We start from the raw sequence: 15,218 nt of genomic DNA, 5'->3' as shown, positions 1-15,218 counted from the left end.
GGCTCTGCATAAGTGATACCAGAGGCTACACTGCTGCTGGAGCTAGCGTTTTGCTTAGGGTCATCGCTTGGCCCTGGAAAGCTCCAGTCCCTGGCTGCTGCCGCAGCAGCATTGCTCCCTGGTATTCCATTCAAGTGGGTTAAGGAGTAAAAAAAGTCCAAAATTGAAACAGGTCTTGTTTGCGGCGGCGGAGAGGACTTCATTACCATTTTTCCTAACTTTGTATCTTCTCCAAAAGAAAAAAAATATTACATACAAAAAACATTCTTCAATTTTGGATTCTGTTCACCATTTTTTTTTAAGGCAAGAAGCAGGCTTTTCCCCATTATGCTATGCCACAGCAGTATGGGAACCCAGAGAAGAAAAAATAATAGAGCTTAGTTTTAGCCAAGCAAGTGAGCAATCTGTCTCCAGACATGCACACGGAGCAGCTCCATGGAGGAACGACGCTGCTGTGTCACTGTTAACACAGTCCCTTTTCAAAGGAAAACTGTGCTTTGAAGCAGTTCCTTTAAGACATCTTTTATTGGGTACCACCTGCAGTGGGATGGGAGGGGTAAAATCAAACTGTTTAAAGAATGTAGGGATACAAAGAAGGGGAAAACTCTTCTCTCTCCCCCCCCCCCCTCCCTTTTTTTCCGTAATCTTTCTTCAATTCTTGAGTTGTGTTGTCTCTGGATGGCTGATCCCATGAGACCGCAGGCGATGGGGCATGGGCAGCACCCAGGGAGCCTCCGTTCTCTTGGTCCCAAGTGGTGAACATGTTGTGATGGCTTTTCCCCACTGCCTGGGACGTGGTGTGAGTCTCGCCATCCCATGTGGGGCAGGGTGGGATCTCCAGCCCCACGCAGGGATGGTGTTTGGTCAATAAGCGTCCCAGCTGTGGTTTTTAAGATGTGCTTCTGCTTGGCGCTGAGCAGTGTGAGGGCTCTTGCGGGCAGCTGTGTGGAGGGGAGGTGCAGATGGATGGGCATCTTTGGATGTCTTTTCTTTCTTTTTTTCCTGGCCCTAAGCACAACGTGAAATCTTTAATTCTGTATTGCTCGGTGGTGAAGCTGGATCAGAAAATTCATTGTGGTCTTGGCTTGGTCCCTCCAGCTTTCCCCAGCCCGATCTTTGCCAACTCTTAGCACTGGAGGAGAAATCCATCGTGCGGGTCCACTGTTGATGGTGGGACGTGTTGGCCGGGTCCAGCCTGGCAGCCCCCTGTGGTTGGGGATGGAGTTCCCAGTGTGAGCAGACAGGACTAATGGATGGGAGACCAGGGAAATCTATTGAAGTATTTTACAGATGAGGAACTGGGGGCCAGCGACACAGAGATGATTCCCATGCCATGGCAGGAGTTTTGTAGTGCAACCACGCTCGTTCCCAGCTTGTCTCGGAGCTGGAAAGCGGTCAGATATTGGTTCAATCTGAATTATGTGGTGAAGCAATTTTTTTCCTCTTAAAACAGGGAGTTGCTGAAGCTGAATCTTCTCATGGGATTAGGTCAATTCATTTAGTGCAGCACATTTTTAAGGAAAAGTTTTTATCGTGCCAACTCAGGCAAGAAATACATTCAAAGAATTTTAGCATTCAGCTCAAATCACTATTTCATTTAAACATTTTAAGCTAATGAGAATTGGGGAAAAAAGCTTTTTTATTTTTAAAAAAAGTGGAAATAAGAAGGGAACGTGTTGAAGTTATTTCAGTGAAAATGGTTTCATATTTTTCATTTATGGAAGTTTATAAGTTTAGCTTTTGTCCTAATTAAGGACAAGAAAATAGCTGTAAAGCTTTCACAGGGCACACAGACAATTAGCCAGACAATTCCTGCTGGTCTTTCTCATCTCCAAGTCCAGCTGTATTTTCCCTAATGAAATTTTTGCCACAGCGAAGGTAGAATGTGGAAGTTCAATATTATGGATCAGCTTTGCTTACAAGGAAAGGGGAAACTGGCCAGAACCCATACACTGGAAAAGAGATGGATGAGAGCGATATCACAGAGGTCTGTAAAATTATGGAGTAAGGCATGATAAACATGATGGTCTAGATGAAAAGTTGCATGCAGGAAAATCAGTGCTTGCAGAGTAGACCAGGCAAAAGACTTGTGATATCTGCCTGTTCCTCCCATCTTTTCTTTAGGGAGCCCTCCATTTGCTCTGGGGTGTCCACTTGTGTTTGTGCTTTTTCTGTCCCTTTGGGTTAAGAATGAGAGAAGATCAGCAGGACCTTTACTGGACCTCACCACACCTTTGCTTTCCCCAGCCTTTTGCTGCCACCTCTTTCTCCAGGAGGGCCTGAGCAAAGCTGAGTTGGATACATCTCCGGTGTAGCAGTGTCTCCACTGTCATTAGAGGATAAATGCTGCTGTCTCCATGGCCAGGGAACAAACCAAATCAAACCCCACCATCCTCAGCAATTGATGGGCCGGCTGCCGAGCTCCGTGTCACAGCCGATTTCTCATGAACAATCAGGGGTGAATTGTATCTCTAATTTCTGTCACAAATGTTTTTGCTATGCAAAAGGACAAATAGGAGCAGGGAGAAGAGGAGAGAACACTTGGCCTGGCCTTCAGCCTGATGGCGAGGGAAGGCTGCGACAATGCTAACGTGGTCCTAGCAAGGTGGTGGCTAATGGGCTTACATTAAGCTACAAGAAATGGCCAGATAAGCTGCTTTCTCTTGCTGTAATAACACACCACCCTGCTAAAATAAGGCAAGCATGAAGGAGGGTGAGGAGGGAAGTGAATTGCCAGTGAGAAACCCGGCACAGGAGACCATGTTCCCCAGCAGAGAGTCACACCAAGTGTGGGGGAATCTGTTGTAAAGCTCTGTAAGTGTGAAATTGTCTAATTGGGCTTGCCAGAGAGGGGCTGGGGATGCTGTGGCATGTGGGGCTGCTGCTGCAGGTGACGCCGAGCTATGAGACGTTCAGATTGCAGTGATAAGCAGGTACCGACTTTCGGCACTAATCTGACTGTAATAAATTTGTGGCGTATTGACTGCGGTGGAAGTCTAGATAAATATCATCTTCAAGAGGCTCAATAGATCAATGCTTTTTTGATACAGATAAAGAAAATAGAGGGTAGGTGTTTATGGCATTCCCTTCATGCAGTATTATTATTCTTTGCTGATCCTTCTGCCAAGGTAGGGGAGGGGAGCAAGAAGGAAGGTAAAAAAGGATTTAGAAAGATAATTCACCAGACATTTAAAAAGCAGTTGTAAGAAGGAGATTTATGGCATTTTTTTCATCAGTTTTAGGCTGAAAAGAGGAAGATCTTCATAAAGATGCACTGTCCTCTGAAAGACAAATTCCTATCAAATGCGGTCTTGGTTTTAATGAGGTGCCCGTGGCTGGGGGATCGCTGGCACATGGCCGCGCTTGCTTAGGCTTTGGCAAAGAGGGACGTGCGGGTGTTTCACAGGTCCCTGCTGTTTTCTGGTGGTGGACATACCTGTACCTGACTCTAAATGCTTTAAAGCAACAGGCAGAGAGATGGTTAAACCATGGCACACTGAAATGCTGGAGAGGAGGGTGCATTTATTTCTCTTCTTAAATAAATCAGTTGGCCCTGTCGGGGGCTGCGGGTGACTGAGGTTTCAGCTTCACCATTAAGTCAGTCCCGACACTTCCGATGCTGCTGGGGTGAGCGCGACTCTGCCGATCTATCCCCTTGAACAAATAATCCAAAGCTGAGAAATCTGTTGCCGTTATCAATGGGATTTTCTTACAGTGTGGGTTGGTTTGGTTTTTTTTTTTTTAATCCATGTATGTTTTGTTTTTGTGGGGTTTTTTTCTCTTTTCAAATGATGAGGGCTTTAATCACTAGGAATGACTTTTTGGCGTTGGCCACCTTCTAGGGGAAGGCTGTTGCAGGGTTTTCCTCTGCTCCCTGTCCCCATACCCCTCCCTCCCGTGGTGGAAGGGTGATGGCACTGCTGGGAAACTGCCAGCTCTCACTGCGGCAGCGTTCAGTTCTCGGAAGCTGAAACTTTGCAGCTGCAGTGCTCATGTTGCCTGGGAACTGGTGGGAAAGGACCAAGCCAAGGTCCCACCACACGTGGTGGCCTCTGAGGAAGAGGCTTGGCATGTTACATCTCCATGGTGTTTTTCTCCGGAGGGCTTGGGTTTGTGTCAATGCTGAGGTAATCTGCCTTGGATCCTGGATGACTCCGTGACTCAGAGGGGCCTCAGAGACTTCGTGGTTGGGTTTGTTTCCAGCCAAAATCTTGGTGTTGTGAAGGTCAAGCCACCTTCATAGAATCATTTAGGTTGGAAAAGACCCTTAAGATCATCGAGTCCAAGCGTTAACCTGATGTCCTCAAACCATCAGGGTGCATTGAGGGGGCTTGGACTACAGGGATGTCCTCGTCCTTGTGTTCCAGCTCATCTCCACCAGATGAAGGGAGCCTCTGCCAAGCTGTTTGCACCCTTGATGCACTGTAATCTCAAAGCTCGGCCGCCCCAGCCATGCATGGACTGGAAAGCAGCAGAAAGTTGCAGCAGGTCAATCAATGTCACAGCAGGATGATGGCGTTGTGGCACATCAGCTGAAGGGACCCAGAGAGCAGGCACAGTCCTTGTGCTGATGTGGGGAGACTTGCAAAGGGCGCTTGGCCACAGAGGTGTTCCCCGCGCTGGCAGGGAGGAGGAAAGGTCCCCTCCTCTCACCTCTCATGGGAAGCTGTGACCTTACTGTGGTGCCCGCGGGGGACAGCAGAAAGTTTAAAGCCCAGCACATACGGTCAGAGAGGTCTGTCCGAGACAAAGTTGGACAAAACCCAGCTGCTCTGCAGCCTTGGCCGGAGGTCAGTGAGGTTCCTCTATTGGACCCAGGGACCATCCCCAAGACCTCCATGGGCTCCTGCTAGCAGTGAGGTCCCGAGGGAGGTGGCATTGCCTGGCCCTCATGACGGGCAGAGTTCCTCCCCTCACTGTGCTCAGCCCTGCAGCAAGTTTCCAGTAAGAGCTGCCAGTGTCCGAGGGCTGAATCCAAGGCACCGGTGTGACCCTCGGGTTGGGGCTGCGCTGCCGCCGCTGTCAAAAATGCTCTACAGCCGGGTGGGAAAATGAGATGTCACCCTTGGAACGCGTGACGGTCGCCGAATCCCGTTACTGAAGTGATGTGTACAGATCCGTCCTGACACGTCCATTTGTTAGCAGAGACTGCGTGGTTCGATGGGGAAAGCCGGGTATAAACATGGAAACAGAAAAATTATTTCCAAGTGGAACAGACGGGACCTTCAGAGCATCTTTCCCTGCATCTATATTTCCTTCCTTTCCTTTTCTCATCCCCCCCCTTCTCATTCCACAGGACTGGCTGACAAAATTTGGGTATCTGCCTCCTCCGGATCCTGTCACAGGACAACTGCAGACGCAGGAGGAGCTCACCAAGGCCATCACTGCCATGCAGCGGTTTGGGGGGCTCGAGGCGACGGGGGTCCTAGGTCAGTGGCTCGTGATCCCTCCTCTCCTGTGCAGGGGGATACAGGGACGGCTCCTTGCAGGTCCGGGGAGGAGAGGGGACGTGGTGCTGAGTTGTGGAGTAGTTTCATCTCCAGGAAAAGCTCGTGCAGGTGGAACATATGGCCCAGTTTGCAGCTGTAAGAGTAATTACATGGCTCAGGTGTTCTGTTGCCTTGTGCTTTCAAGAACCTGAGGCAAGCAATTATTTCACCAGACCCACACACCCCTGGGGTTCCCATCGTGCTTAAAATAGCTCTTGGTGTAATCAAAAAAAAAAAAACCCCACAAAAAAAGACAAGAAAAAAAAAAGACAGAGAAACTAAGGCTGATAGGTTGTCCTGTTCAAAGCCTTAATTGCAGCATCAAATTGAGTTGAACAAAAATCCTGATTAAGCTCCTAATTTGTGTACGTAGATATTCCAGTTTCTTCACCGCTGGGGCACAGTGCAGGGGAGGGAGGAAGGTGGTGTCACGTCACCACAGCACTGCTCGCTCCTGCCATGGCACGTAGGGCCACGAGGCGCCTGTGGAGCTGGCGAGGGTCTCCTTGGCTCTCGCTGAGCCGCAGGGCCCCCAGACACCCCCCGGTTGCCCCCGGCCAGCCGAGGGCCTGTCACCTGCCTCAGCAGCTCCACCGGCCAGCACGGACAGGGTGACAGGCGGCTTCGGCCTGACATGGCGGCCACATCTGCTGGGAGGGAGCAGCCCAAGGCCAGGCTGAGGTGACGCAAGCTCCCTGGCATGGCCGGGGTCATTCTTCTCCACGTCCTTATTGAGGGAAGAAGAAAGCCAGCATTATCCTGGCCCTCAGAAGGGCGCCTGTCTGCTCTCCTCCCCTCCCTGATGCGTGGCCATGACCTCCTGCCACGTGGCCAGATTTCTTCCGCTGCTCAGGACAGAATTAGCAAGAAGCTGCTAATTAGCCCACCGGTCTCCGTCCATTCTGATGCCCGGCAGCCTCTGCCGGTCCCCTGGAGCAGCTGCCGCCTGAGCAGCTGCCGGCCACGTCCCGTTACTGGGACCTTCCCTCTCTGCTCTTAATTGAATGTGTGCAATTATTTCTTTTCCACCTTATCACAAGCTGCAGGAGGCCCAGGAGCAAGGACAGCCTTTCTAATCCATTTGTATTTTCATTTTTAGAGGGGGTGTTCGGAACAAGCCTGAGGGGCTTCCCTGGGCAGGTCACGGACATGGGTTTGCATCTGAAAATAAAGTGTTTAAGTAAAAAGGTAAAGCCAGCAGGGAAAATGGGTGAAAGAACAAGTACCCTGCCTTTCAGCAGATGAGAATAGGGGCTTTAAGTTCTCATTCAGTTTTAAAAATAAATAAGAAGGAATATGAACATTTTCTAAATGAGCTCCTAGCCGAACAGTGATATAGTTTATTTCCATGTGAACGTCTCTCTGCTTTGCCGGGGAAGAATGGGAAATTCAGCCAGAGAGAATAAAACAGAATAATTAAAAATTTATGTTTTAAAATATAATCAAAGCTGGCCACAGGTGGTTTTCCACACAAAATTTCAAGATCTGTAAAGTGTCATGCAAGAGGTAACCTGCTGCATTTTCTCCTGAAATCGATAAAACTGTCCATTGGCGCTAACAGCAGGGCTGGTGTCTAACCCCCCGGCCGTGGGGTGTCATCTCCCCTGACCTCCTGGCAGCCCCAGCTGGTGGGTGCTTTGAGGAGATGGGCTTTCAGCAGGAATTGCTGCCGCCGCTGGGTGCAACTGCGGCACAGAGGAGGCCCAGTGCCCCATGGGTGGCACCTCTGGTGATGCTGGGGCTGGCGCCATGCCCCAACTTTTGGGGCATTGCCTTTTGCTCTGCTGCTGCATCCTCGGCACTTCCCTTTCCATCTCCCTGTCCCCCCTGCAATTTTCTTAGCCGTTCTCATAATTTTTTTTTTTCCCTAACCCTAGATGAAGCCACGCTGGAGCTGATGAAGACGCCTCGCTGCTCTCTGCCTGACCTCACCACCACGGAGACCAGGAGGAAGCGATTCGTGCAGGCTGTCACCAAGTGGAGCAAAAGGAACTTGTCTTGGAGGTAGGAATTCATCCTCCTCTATGGAAATGTTGCAGCGAAGGGCTGATCCCATGCAGACCTGGGCTAAATACGGCTTTGCGATGAGTTTCAGGGTGATGTGCTAAAATATGTCTCTCCACGCTCCCAGGACACCACAGACTAATTGTTTAAACTCTTCTCTTGCTGATCCCAGCCTTGGCTTCTGGACTCACTTGGCTGCCAGCTGGGAATGGTGCGGATTTAGCTGGTGGATTAACAGGGAGCTTTTTTCTGCAGTGCAATGATTAGAGCATCATTTCTCTTGAGTTCATTGGGATGTAGTGCTTTCTCAAGCAGCTGTCACAGACTTGGCTGGGCACCGACAGGGCTTCTTCTCTTGCCCCACCTGAGTCCAAGGGCTGGGAGTGTTTTCTGGATAACAGAGTCATTATTTTGCACCTAGTCCTTGCCGTCAGGGACTGATGTGTGTGGGTCACTCTGAACCTGTACCACGCAGAAGTTCAGGTCCAACCTCCAGAGTCCCTACAGCCACGTTGCACATCATGGTTGGCAAACAGGCTGATCCCTGTCCCACCAAGACTTGTGCTTTTTGGGATTCATTTTTCCTCCCTCAAAGACCATGTGCTGCAGTGACTGTTCCTCCAAGAAAGGTGAGCACCATGAGGTGCTCGTACTATGCTGAACATGCATGTGGATGCTATGGAGAGATCTCTTCATAAATAAGAAGTTTCTCTTTGATCCTGGCAGTCCCTAGAGTGAGTCCACCTCCCACTGCAGTTACAAATCTCAACTTGGCTGTCACTGTTGACACATGTTGAAACTGTGGCCTTACCAAGGATTTGATCCATGTTCCAGCACATCACTCTGAGACCTTATTTTCAGAAAAGATAAACATAATTCATCTTCAGTAAGAAACAATTTTGGCTCATGGATGGCTTCTTGTAGTGAAGTGACCCACATTATAAAAGCTCAGCCTGTCCCCCTGTTAACCAGCCCCATCTTCATGGGTAAGAGGAGTAAACCTCATGTTTCAGAGAGGGAAAAACTCCCTTTTGGGCAAATCAATAAAACCTGCTCTGATGTCCCATGAGCTGCCATAGCCAGTGCAGGGGGATATCTTCTGCACAGCCCTGACTTCAGCAGTTCCTCTGAGCAAAGCTGGGCTGGACAAACCCAACCTATGCCCACGGCGGGGCAGGTGTGGTGACCAGGCGGTGTGGTCAGGAGCCCGGTGCTGCAGGTTCCACCAGGACTCCAGACGTGTGGCCCAGTGTCCACAGTCCCAGGCTGGAGCGAAGCACAGAGGAGGAATGAGGTCAGGCTGTTCTGGTGGATGCAGCCCTGGGATGGCCCCTGCCTCCCACCCCCTTGGAAACTATCAAAGATGGCCATAAAAAGGGGTTTAGGTGCGAGACGATTTTATACGTATGACATAAAAAAATCCATCGCCTGACAAAACTCATTTCTGCTTTTTATTCTTTGATCCTTTCCAAGATCTTGGCTTTTGTTCAAGAAAGGGCTGTATTTTATACCTGGAGATTGTAGAAGCCAGAAACTCCAACATAGTATTTACATCCAACACTTGAGATTAAAATAGCTTTTTTGAAATGGCTGTGAAAATCTGCCAATAGAGACGTAAAGTTTTACACGCTTACCTTTTACACGTTGATTGAAGATTTTCAAAAAAGAAAACAAAACCAAGTTCTAGTATGCCATGCATTTAAAAATGGAAGAAAAACCTGAACAATTGCAAGGCTGGAATAAACGGGTAAGCAAAGCTGTACGAAAGGATGATCTCAGGATAAGCACCCGCGCTGATAGAGAAGGCAGCGTTTGGCAAACAAAATTTTATAGGCATGCAGGTTGGTCTTGCTCAGGCTTGCGGGGTTTTTTTAACCCTTGAGTACAGCCGGCCTCTGGGACTGGAGGGCTCAGGGAGCAAACCAGTACAGGCTGCATCAGTACGGTACAGCCTCAGAGCATCCCAGTACAGCGTCAGACACACACAGTCTTCTGTTCCTCATCTCCAGGGAAAGTTTCCAGGATGTTACAGTGTATAAATCTTCTTCTCATGGGACTTTTATTATTTTTTTTTTTATTTTTTTCTGCGTTGTACATAGGTACCGGCGCACTCAGTAAGCGGATGAGGTGGCGGTGGGACAGATTTGTGATGCGGCTGGAGTGGGGCGCAGCGTGCTGCGGTTGCCCTCTGCTGGTGTCGGCACCGGGACCTGCCTGCAGCGAGTTCCCCCTTGCATTTGCAGCCTGGTTTTTCTTTTGCTAGTTTTGCATTATTGCTCCTGGTTATGCCCCGCAGAAGGGGAGTTCAGAGCTGGCGTCTGTCTCTTCCCAGGTGCTCGCTATCTCTTTGCAGTCATGGGAAATGCAGCGTCAGGGCTGTGCCCCCTCTCTGCGTGCTTTAAACTCCCTGGGGTAAGGGGAAGCCACCGAAGCTCAGCTTTCTAAATTTCCCAGATTTTTTTCTTGCTGAAATCTCAGCCTGCTGCCAAACTGAGCTGACTTTCATCCATCTTTAGTTAAGGGCAAGTCCCTGGTGCCACTTCATCAAAGCCGCAGTCTTTTAAACTGCGATGCTCGGGACATGGGGCGCCGGAGCTGGAGCGAACGCAGGCGGCAGGGGAGCAGTGAAGTCTGTCAGTCGCTGCCTACCGTCGCTGCGAGCATCCTGAGCCCACGCGCAGCGGAGGTGTGTCACCGCCTGAGCTGAGATGTGGATTTACAGAAGTGTGGAGGGGCGATGGCCAGGCAGGTACCACTGGGTAAAGGTGTGCAACCGGGGTAACCCCGCTCCCGGGCTCCTTTCCCCATGGTGGCCCTGATCCTCCCACTTTCCTCTAATCCATGGCATCCCACCATGGGGACCTCCCAGCCCAAGCCCAGCTGGTCACAGACAGCTATGCCCCCCATTTCCTGGGGGTGACAGTTGCCCAAGGCGGGCAGGAATGTCACCCCCCAGTGCAGAGCTGCTTAAGGGCTGTCATAACGTGCCCATCACCCATTATGGGACCCTTGTAGGAAAAGTCCTGAGCAGCTGGAGCAGAGTGCAGGCAGCTGCCATGCTGGCGTCCACCGCCAGCGCAGGGAGCAGTGGGGGGGGCACAATGGCTGGGGCGGGTGGTGAAGCGTGGCAGCACCCCCTGGAGCAGCTGCTCCTCTCGCAGTCTGAGATCTGATTTCGTAGAATCCTAGAATGGTTTGGGTTGGAAGGGACCTCAAAGCCCATCTAGTTTCAACCCCCCTGCCATGGGCAGGGACACCCTCCACCAGCCCAGGTTGCCCAAAGCCCCATCCAACCTGGCCTTGAACACTGCCAGGGATGGGGCATCCACAGCTCCTCTGGGCAACCTGTGCCAGGGCCTCACCACCTCACAGTAAAGAATTTCTTCCTAATATCTAATCTAAATCTCCCCTCCTTCAGCTTAAGGCCATTCCCCCTTGTCCTGTCACTCCATGCCCTTGTAAACAGCCCCTCTCCAGCTTTTCTGTAGGCCCCTTTGGGTACTGGAAGGCTGCTGTAAGGTCTCCCTGGAGCCTTCTCTTCTCCAGGCTGAACAACCCCAACTCTCTCAGCCTGTCTTCACAGGGCCATGGTTCGTGCCATGGGTGGCCCCAGGCAGCTGGGAAAGTGCCTGTGCCATGGCAGCAAGCATCCATCCCTTCAACTGTCCCCTCGTCCCCACCCCCCAAAAAAATCAATTTGAGTTTATCAGGCAATCTTTAGCCTGCTGTGTTTGGTAGTTTTCAGCATTTATTTTATTTATCTGTGGTTTCAGGGCTGCAGAAGGTGAAGGAGTGCTTTCATTAACCAGCAATTGATTTCTCATACATCACTAATACTCTTTCACTTTTGTCTTTGGGAGGACAAAAACCAAAAAGGAACCCAGAAATCAAAGTAACCATTGGTCCAGGTGCCCCTCCTTAGCAGACAGACAGATCAGCCCTCTCTGGTCTCCACTAGCTTGGACCCAAAATCTCTTTAGGATGGGACAATTAAGGAGGGGATCCAGGGGACAGGTGAAGGACTGGCAGCAGCCAGGTGATAGTCAGCTTTGATTCATCTGTGTGGTAGTGCTGCCACCTGGGTGAGCCCCTGAAGCCAAGTGGAGATGCTCTCCTCAGCATCCAGTTGTGCCACTTACAACCACGTACTGCTCAGTAGCTGATGTCGCCTTGCACAGCTCCATCTGCTGTGGGGACAGATGCTCCTCAGGGTGTCCCGGTGTGTGGCTTTGTGGACAGCTTGGGGCCACGTTGGTGGGGTGGCTGGAGGGGGACTGAGCAGCCCAGTCCTCATCGCCTTCCCGGTGGCTTGACGGGGCCGTCTGGAGGAGAGGGGTTTCTCTCCAATTACTCACATCAGGCTCTTGCTCACGGTTGGAGCTCTGTAGGGGGAGTCTCAGGAGGGATTAACATCCAAGAAGAAGCAGCACTGCTCTCCACTGGGTACCTAAGCACCATTTACTACAAATAATAATAATAATCAAGGTGGGAGGAAGCTTATTTAGTCCTGTGTGTATCTGCATGATGTTAGAAATGTGCCTCCTTTTCAGTGGAACTGGGTAACACAACACCAACGAATGTCCTATCGGCATAATAGGCTTCTCCTAATCTCATTGAAAACAATTAGCAGAGCTCCAGCAATCAAATCAGATACTGAATTGAAAAACCCTGATGGGATTCTCTTGAAAAATAACGGTGGTAATGAATAAAGGATGGGGGATTTTTCACTTACACCTGCAGCATGCTAATAAAATGTGGGTCAGCTCAGAGGTGCAGGACCTTTTATAAGAAGCAATGTAAGTATTGATACTGTTTCTGCCTTAATCTAATGTTTCTGGAGTCAAGGTTGGGATGAATGTTAATAATGTTTGTCTCTTTAGACAGGGCTTTTCATCTGCTGTCCTTTTACAGGGAGATCAGATTTATTATCCTCATTCTACAGCTGGGAAGGGAAGGGATGGGACTCATGTGGTCGAGCAGGGCTCGAGGAGGGAAGAGCAGATAATGTCCCCAAATCTAAGTCCATGCCCTAGGCACCAAGAATCCTGGAGACAGGTGGACTGGAAATGCTGTGTTTTACACATATAACAACTTGTTTGGTAGAGATTAAAGCAGCAAAGGGTTTACCTAAGCCTAGAGGAGTGTTGTAGAAGATGACAACACCTAGTTAAAGAATATCTAGAAACCAGGTGGCCTTTTTCTGTACTGAAGAGGTTTACATTCAACCACAGTCTCTTCTATAAATTAAAAATTGCCTAAAAAATTGTCCTTTGTAATCCCATGCTCATATTGTTTGTACCTCCGTGCTGTCGTCTTTACAAATATGTTGTGTTTGAAGTCCTGTGATTATTTGATGTTACGTGTATGCTAACTCATTTAGCTTACTAGATAAGGTCTGTCTTTGTCCAGAATGGTTTAGGGATAGCAAAGGTGTAGATATGAGTGATTTTTGCTCAGCTGGCTGTGGTGTGTTTTGCCTAATTCACCCATCTTATTCCCACTGTCTCTAGGATGGGGTTCCCAAGCTCTTCAGAGAAATTGTTAGTGATATTTCTGCTTTTCTCCTGAGTCCCTTTTTTCTCTGTCCTGGATTTAACCCTCACTAGTTTTGCCCAGGTCAGGAGGTGGCACCTACCTCGGGCTGCCTGTCTCTGAGGGCATGGGCTATATGCAAATATTTGGGAAATCAAGAGCATCCAACCTCAGTCAGCGAGTCACTCCTACTCCCCTTCGCTGATCCGTGGTGTCTCCCAGTACCCAAATTACTACTCGTAGGAAGAGCTTGAGTGATGTGACATCCCTTTCTGACACCTGTAATTACTTCTAGAGGTTTAGTCGGGTCATTACTTCGCATTGGTGCCGGGCAGTGGTGTAATACTGAGCGATGCTCTCCCAGCTATATTATGCAGGAGGGCAAGTGAGGTGATCATAATTGTTGCTTCAGCCTTTAAAAATCTGTCAAGCCATGAATATTTCATGAACACTTTGGTTGGTGTGCTGGTATACAAGAAATAAAGTATCCATTATTACTGGGTTAAAGCTGGCCAGAAATTTTCCAGCAGAATTGTTTTTTGTCAATAATTACTCAGCCAACAGTAAATTTTCCTGGAGTGTGTTTATTTTTGTCAAAATTGTCAATGAAAGATTATCTAAACATACTCTTTTAGAAGCCAAGGTGCCTTGTTGCATCTTTGTCTTTTCACCTCTTCTATTAAATCGACAATAGTAGGAATTCTTTTTCAAGGTTTGGATATGCAGGAAACATTGCCCTTTTTCTCATTCCAGCTCAGACCGAAAGGGAGGTTTGAATCCTGCAGCTGCAGGGCAAACGCCAGCACACCGCTCGTCCCACCCGGCTTCTCTTCCAGGATGGGGACAAAGGGACGCTGCGCTGATACAGGGAAACCATAACAGCCCTGTGATGTGTGCAGTAGTGTCATAAGCCCCTGCTCCTCAATGCTTTTTCTACTAAGAAACAAGGCAAGAACTTCTCAACTACAGTGCTCCATCAGATAGCCCGTCTCCTGCAGGCAACAGACTGGAAGGATTTTGAACATGATTTACATAAAATGCATCCTTTTCTCTTCCTCCTTGTTATGGATTGCAGTCTCAGAGATTGCTGGCAGTGTACTGGTTTCAGAGAATATTTTATACCTCCAGCAGACACGCTGGGAAATATATGGAGGCAGCAAATCCATTCTGGATTTCTGCGTGCGTGTAATAAGAATGAGCAATGACCTGCTGTTTGTTGCAGGAAAAGTGATGGGCCTGTGTGCAGTGCAAAGACTTCACAAGTCAATAATCTTTGAGTATTTGGGTTGCACTTGGAACAAAAAAGTGGTGAGAAAATAACCATCAATAGATCTGAAGAGGAGCTTGAAAAAAGAAATGGGCAAGCTCTGGAAAGGGACTCATGGCGTTGGCATTTCCAAGGCTGGGCAAGGGTAGTAGTTCTGGGCCCTAACAGCAGTTCGTGCGTGAAGTGTGGCTCAGAGGCTGACTGCCATCCAGTACAGCAGGATCGGGAGGTACCAGGACTCAAATCCCAGTTGTTTCACGCCTGTGGGGTGTTTCACACTCTGGTGGGCAAGACTAGCTCTGTATTTCCAGAGGACCCACACTTAGTCTCTGAAATCGTCATAGCTCTGGAACAGAAGTGATTCAGAGACTTAAACAAAGCATATTGGGGCACTTTGGAGGTGTGCTAAGAGCTCTGGAGGCCTCACTGAGGCTCTGCAACGCACCAGGCACTGGCAGAGCCCTTCCTGGTAGTCCTCGCAAAAGATCTTTCATGCCCTATCCTCTTTTTTGCCCTCTTTATTTCAGAGTTCGCACCTTTCCAAAAGAGTCCCACCTGGGCCACGACACAGTCCGAGCCCTGATGTACTACGCCCTGAAGGTCTGGAGCGACATTACGCCTCTGAATTTCCATGAAGTGGCAGGTAACAACGCCGACATCCAGATAGACTTCTCCAAGGCAGATCACAATGATGGCTATCCCTTTGATGGACCTGGTGGGACAGTGGCACATGCTTTCTTCCCTGGAGACCATCACACTGCAGGAGACACCCATTTTGACGATGATGAGTATTGGACCTTCCGATCATCAGGTATGTCAGGGTGGGAGAGCTGCAGACAAATGCATGTGCTTGCAATTTCCCTCTTCTGTGCTGGTGGCTAGAGCAGTTTAGTCTCCGCTACACCTTCACCCCAGGTTCGCAGGTC

General features: G+C 49.3%; 1 protein-coding gene across 2 annotated transcripts in view; it reads left to right on the top strand.

The window, feature by feature from the left end:
• The window catches only part of MMP17 (matrix metallopeptidase 17), a 68,891-nt gene that overhangs the window by 38,037 nt on the left and 15,636 nt on the right, over window positions 1-15,218 (top strand). For both annotated transcript variants that reach the window (XM_054844898.1, XM_054844899.1), the window contains exons 2-4: window positions 5,297-5,429; window positions 7,367-7,493; window positions 14,820-15,103. In XM_054844898.1, coding sequence (XP_054700873.1) covers window positions 5,297-5,429; window positions 7,367-7,493; window positions 14,820-15,103 — 544 coding nt within the window. The remainder of the gene's footprint in view (window positions 1-5,296; window positions 5,430-7,366; window positions 7,494-14,819; window positions 15,104-15,218) is intronic.

This window comes from Grus americana, chromosome 16 (genome assembly GCF_028858705.1).
Source record: "Grus americana isolate bGruAme1 chromosome 16, bGruAme1.mat, whole genome shotgun sequence".
Classification (NCBI taxonomy): Eukaryota; Metazoa; Chordata; class Aves; order Gruiformes; family Gruidae; genus Grus; species Grus americana.
This window is presented reverse-complemented; position numbering and strand designations above follow the sequence as displayed.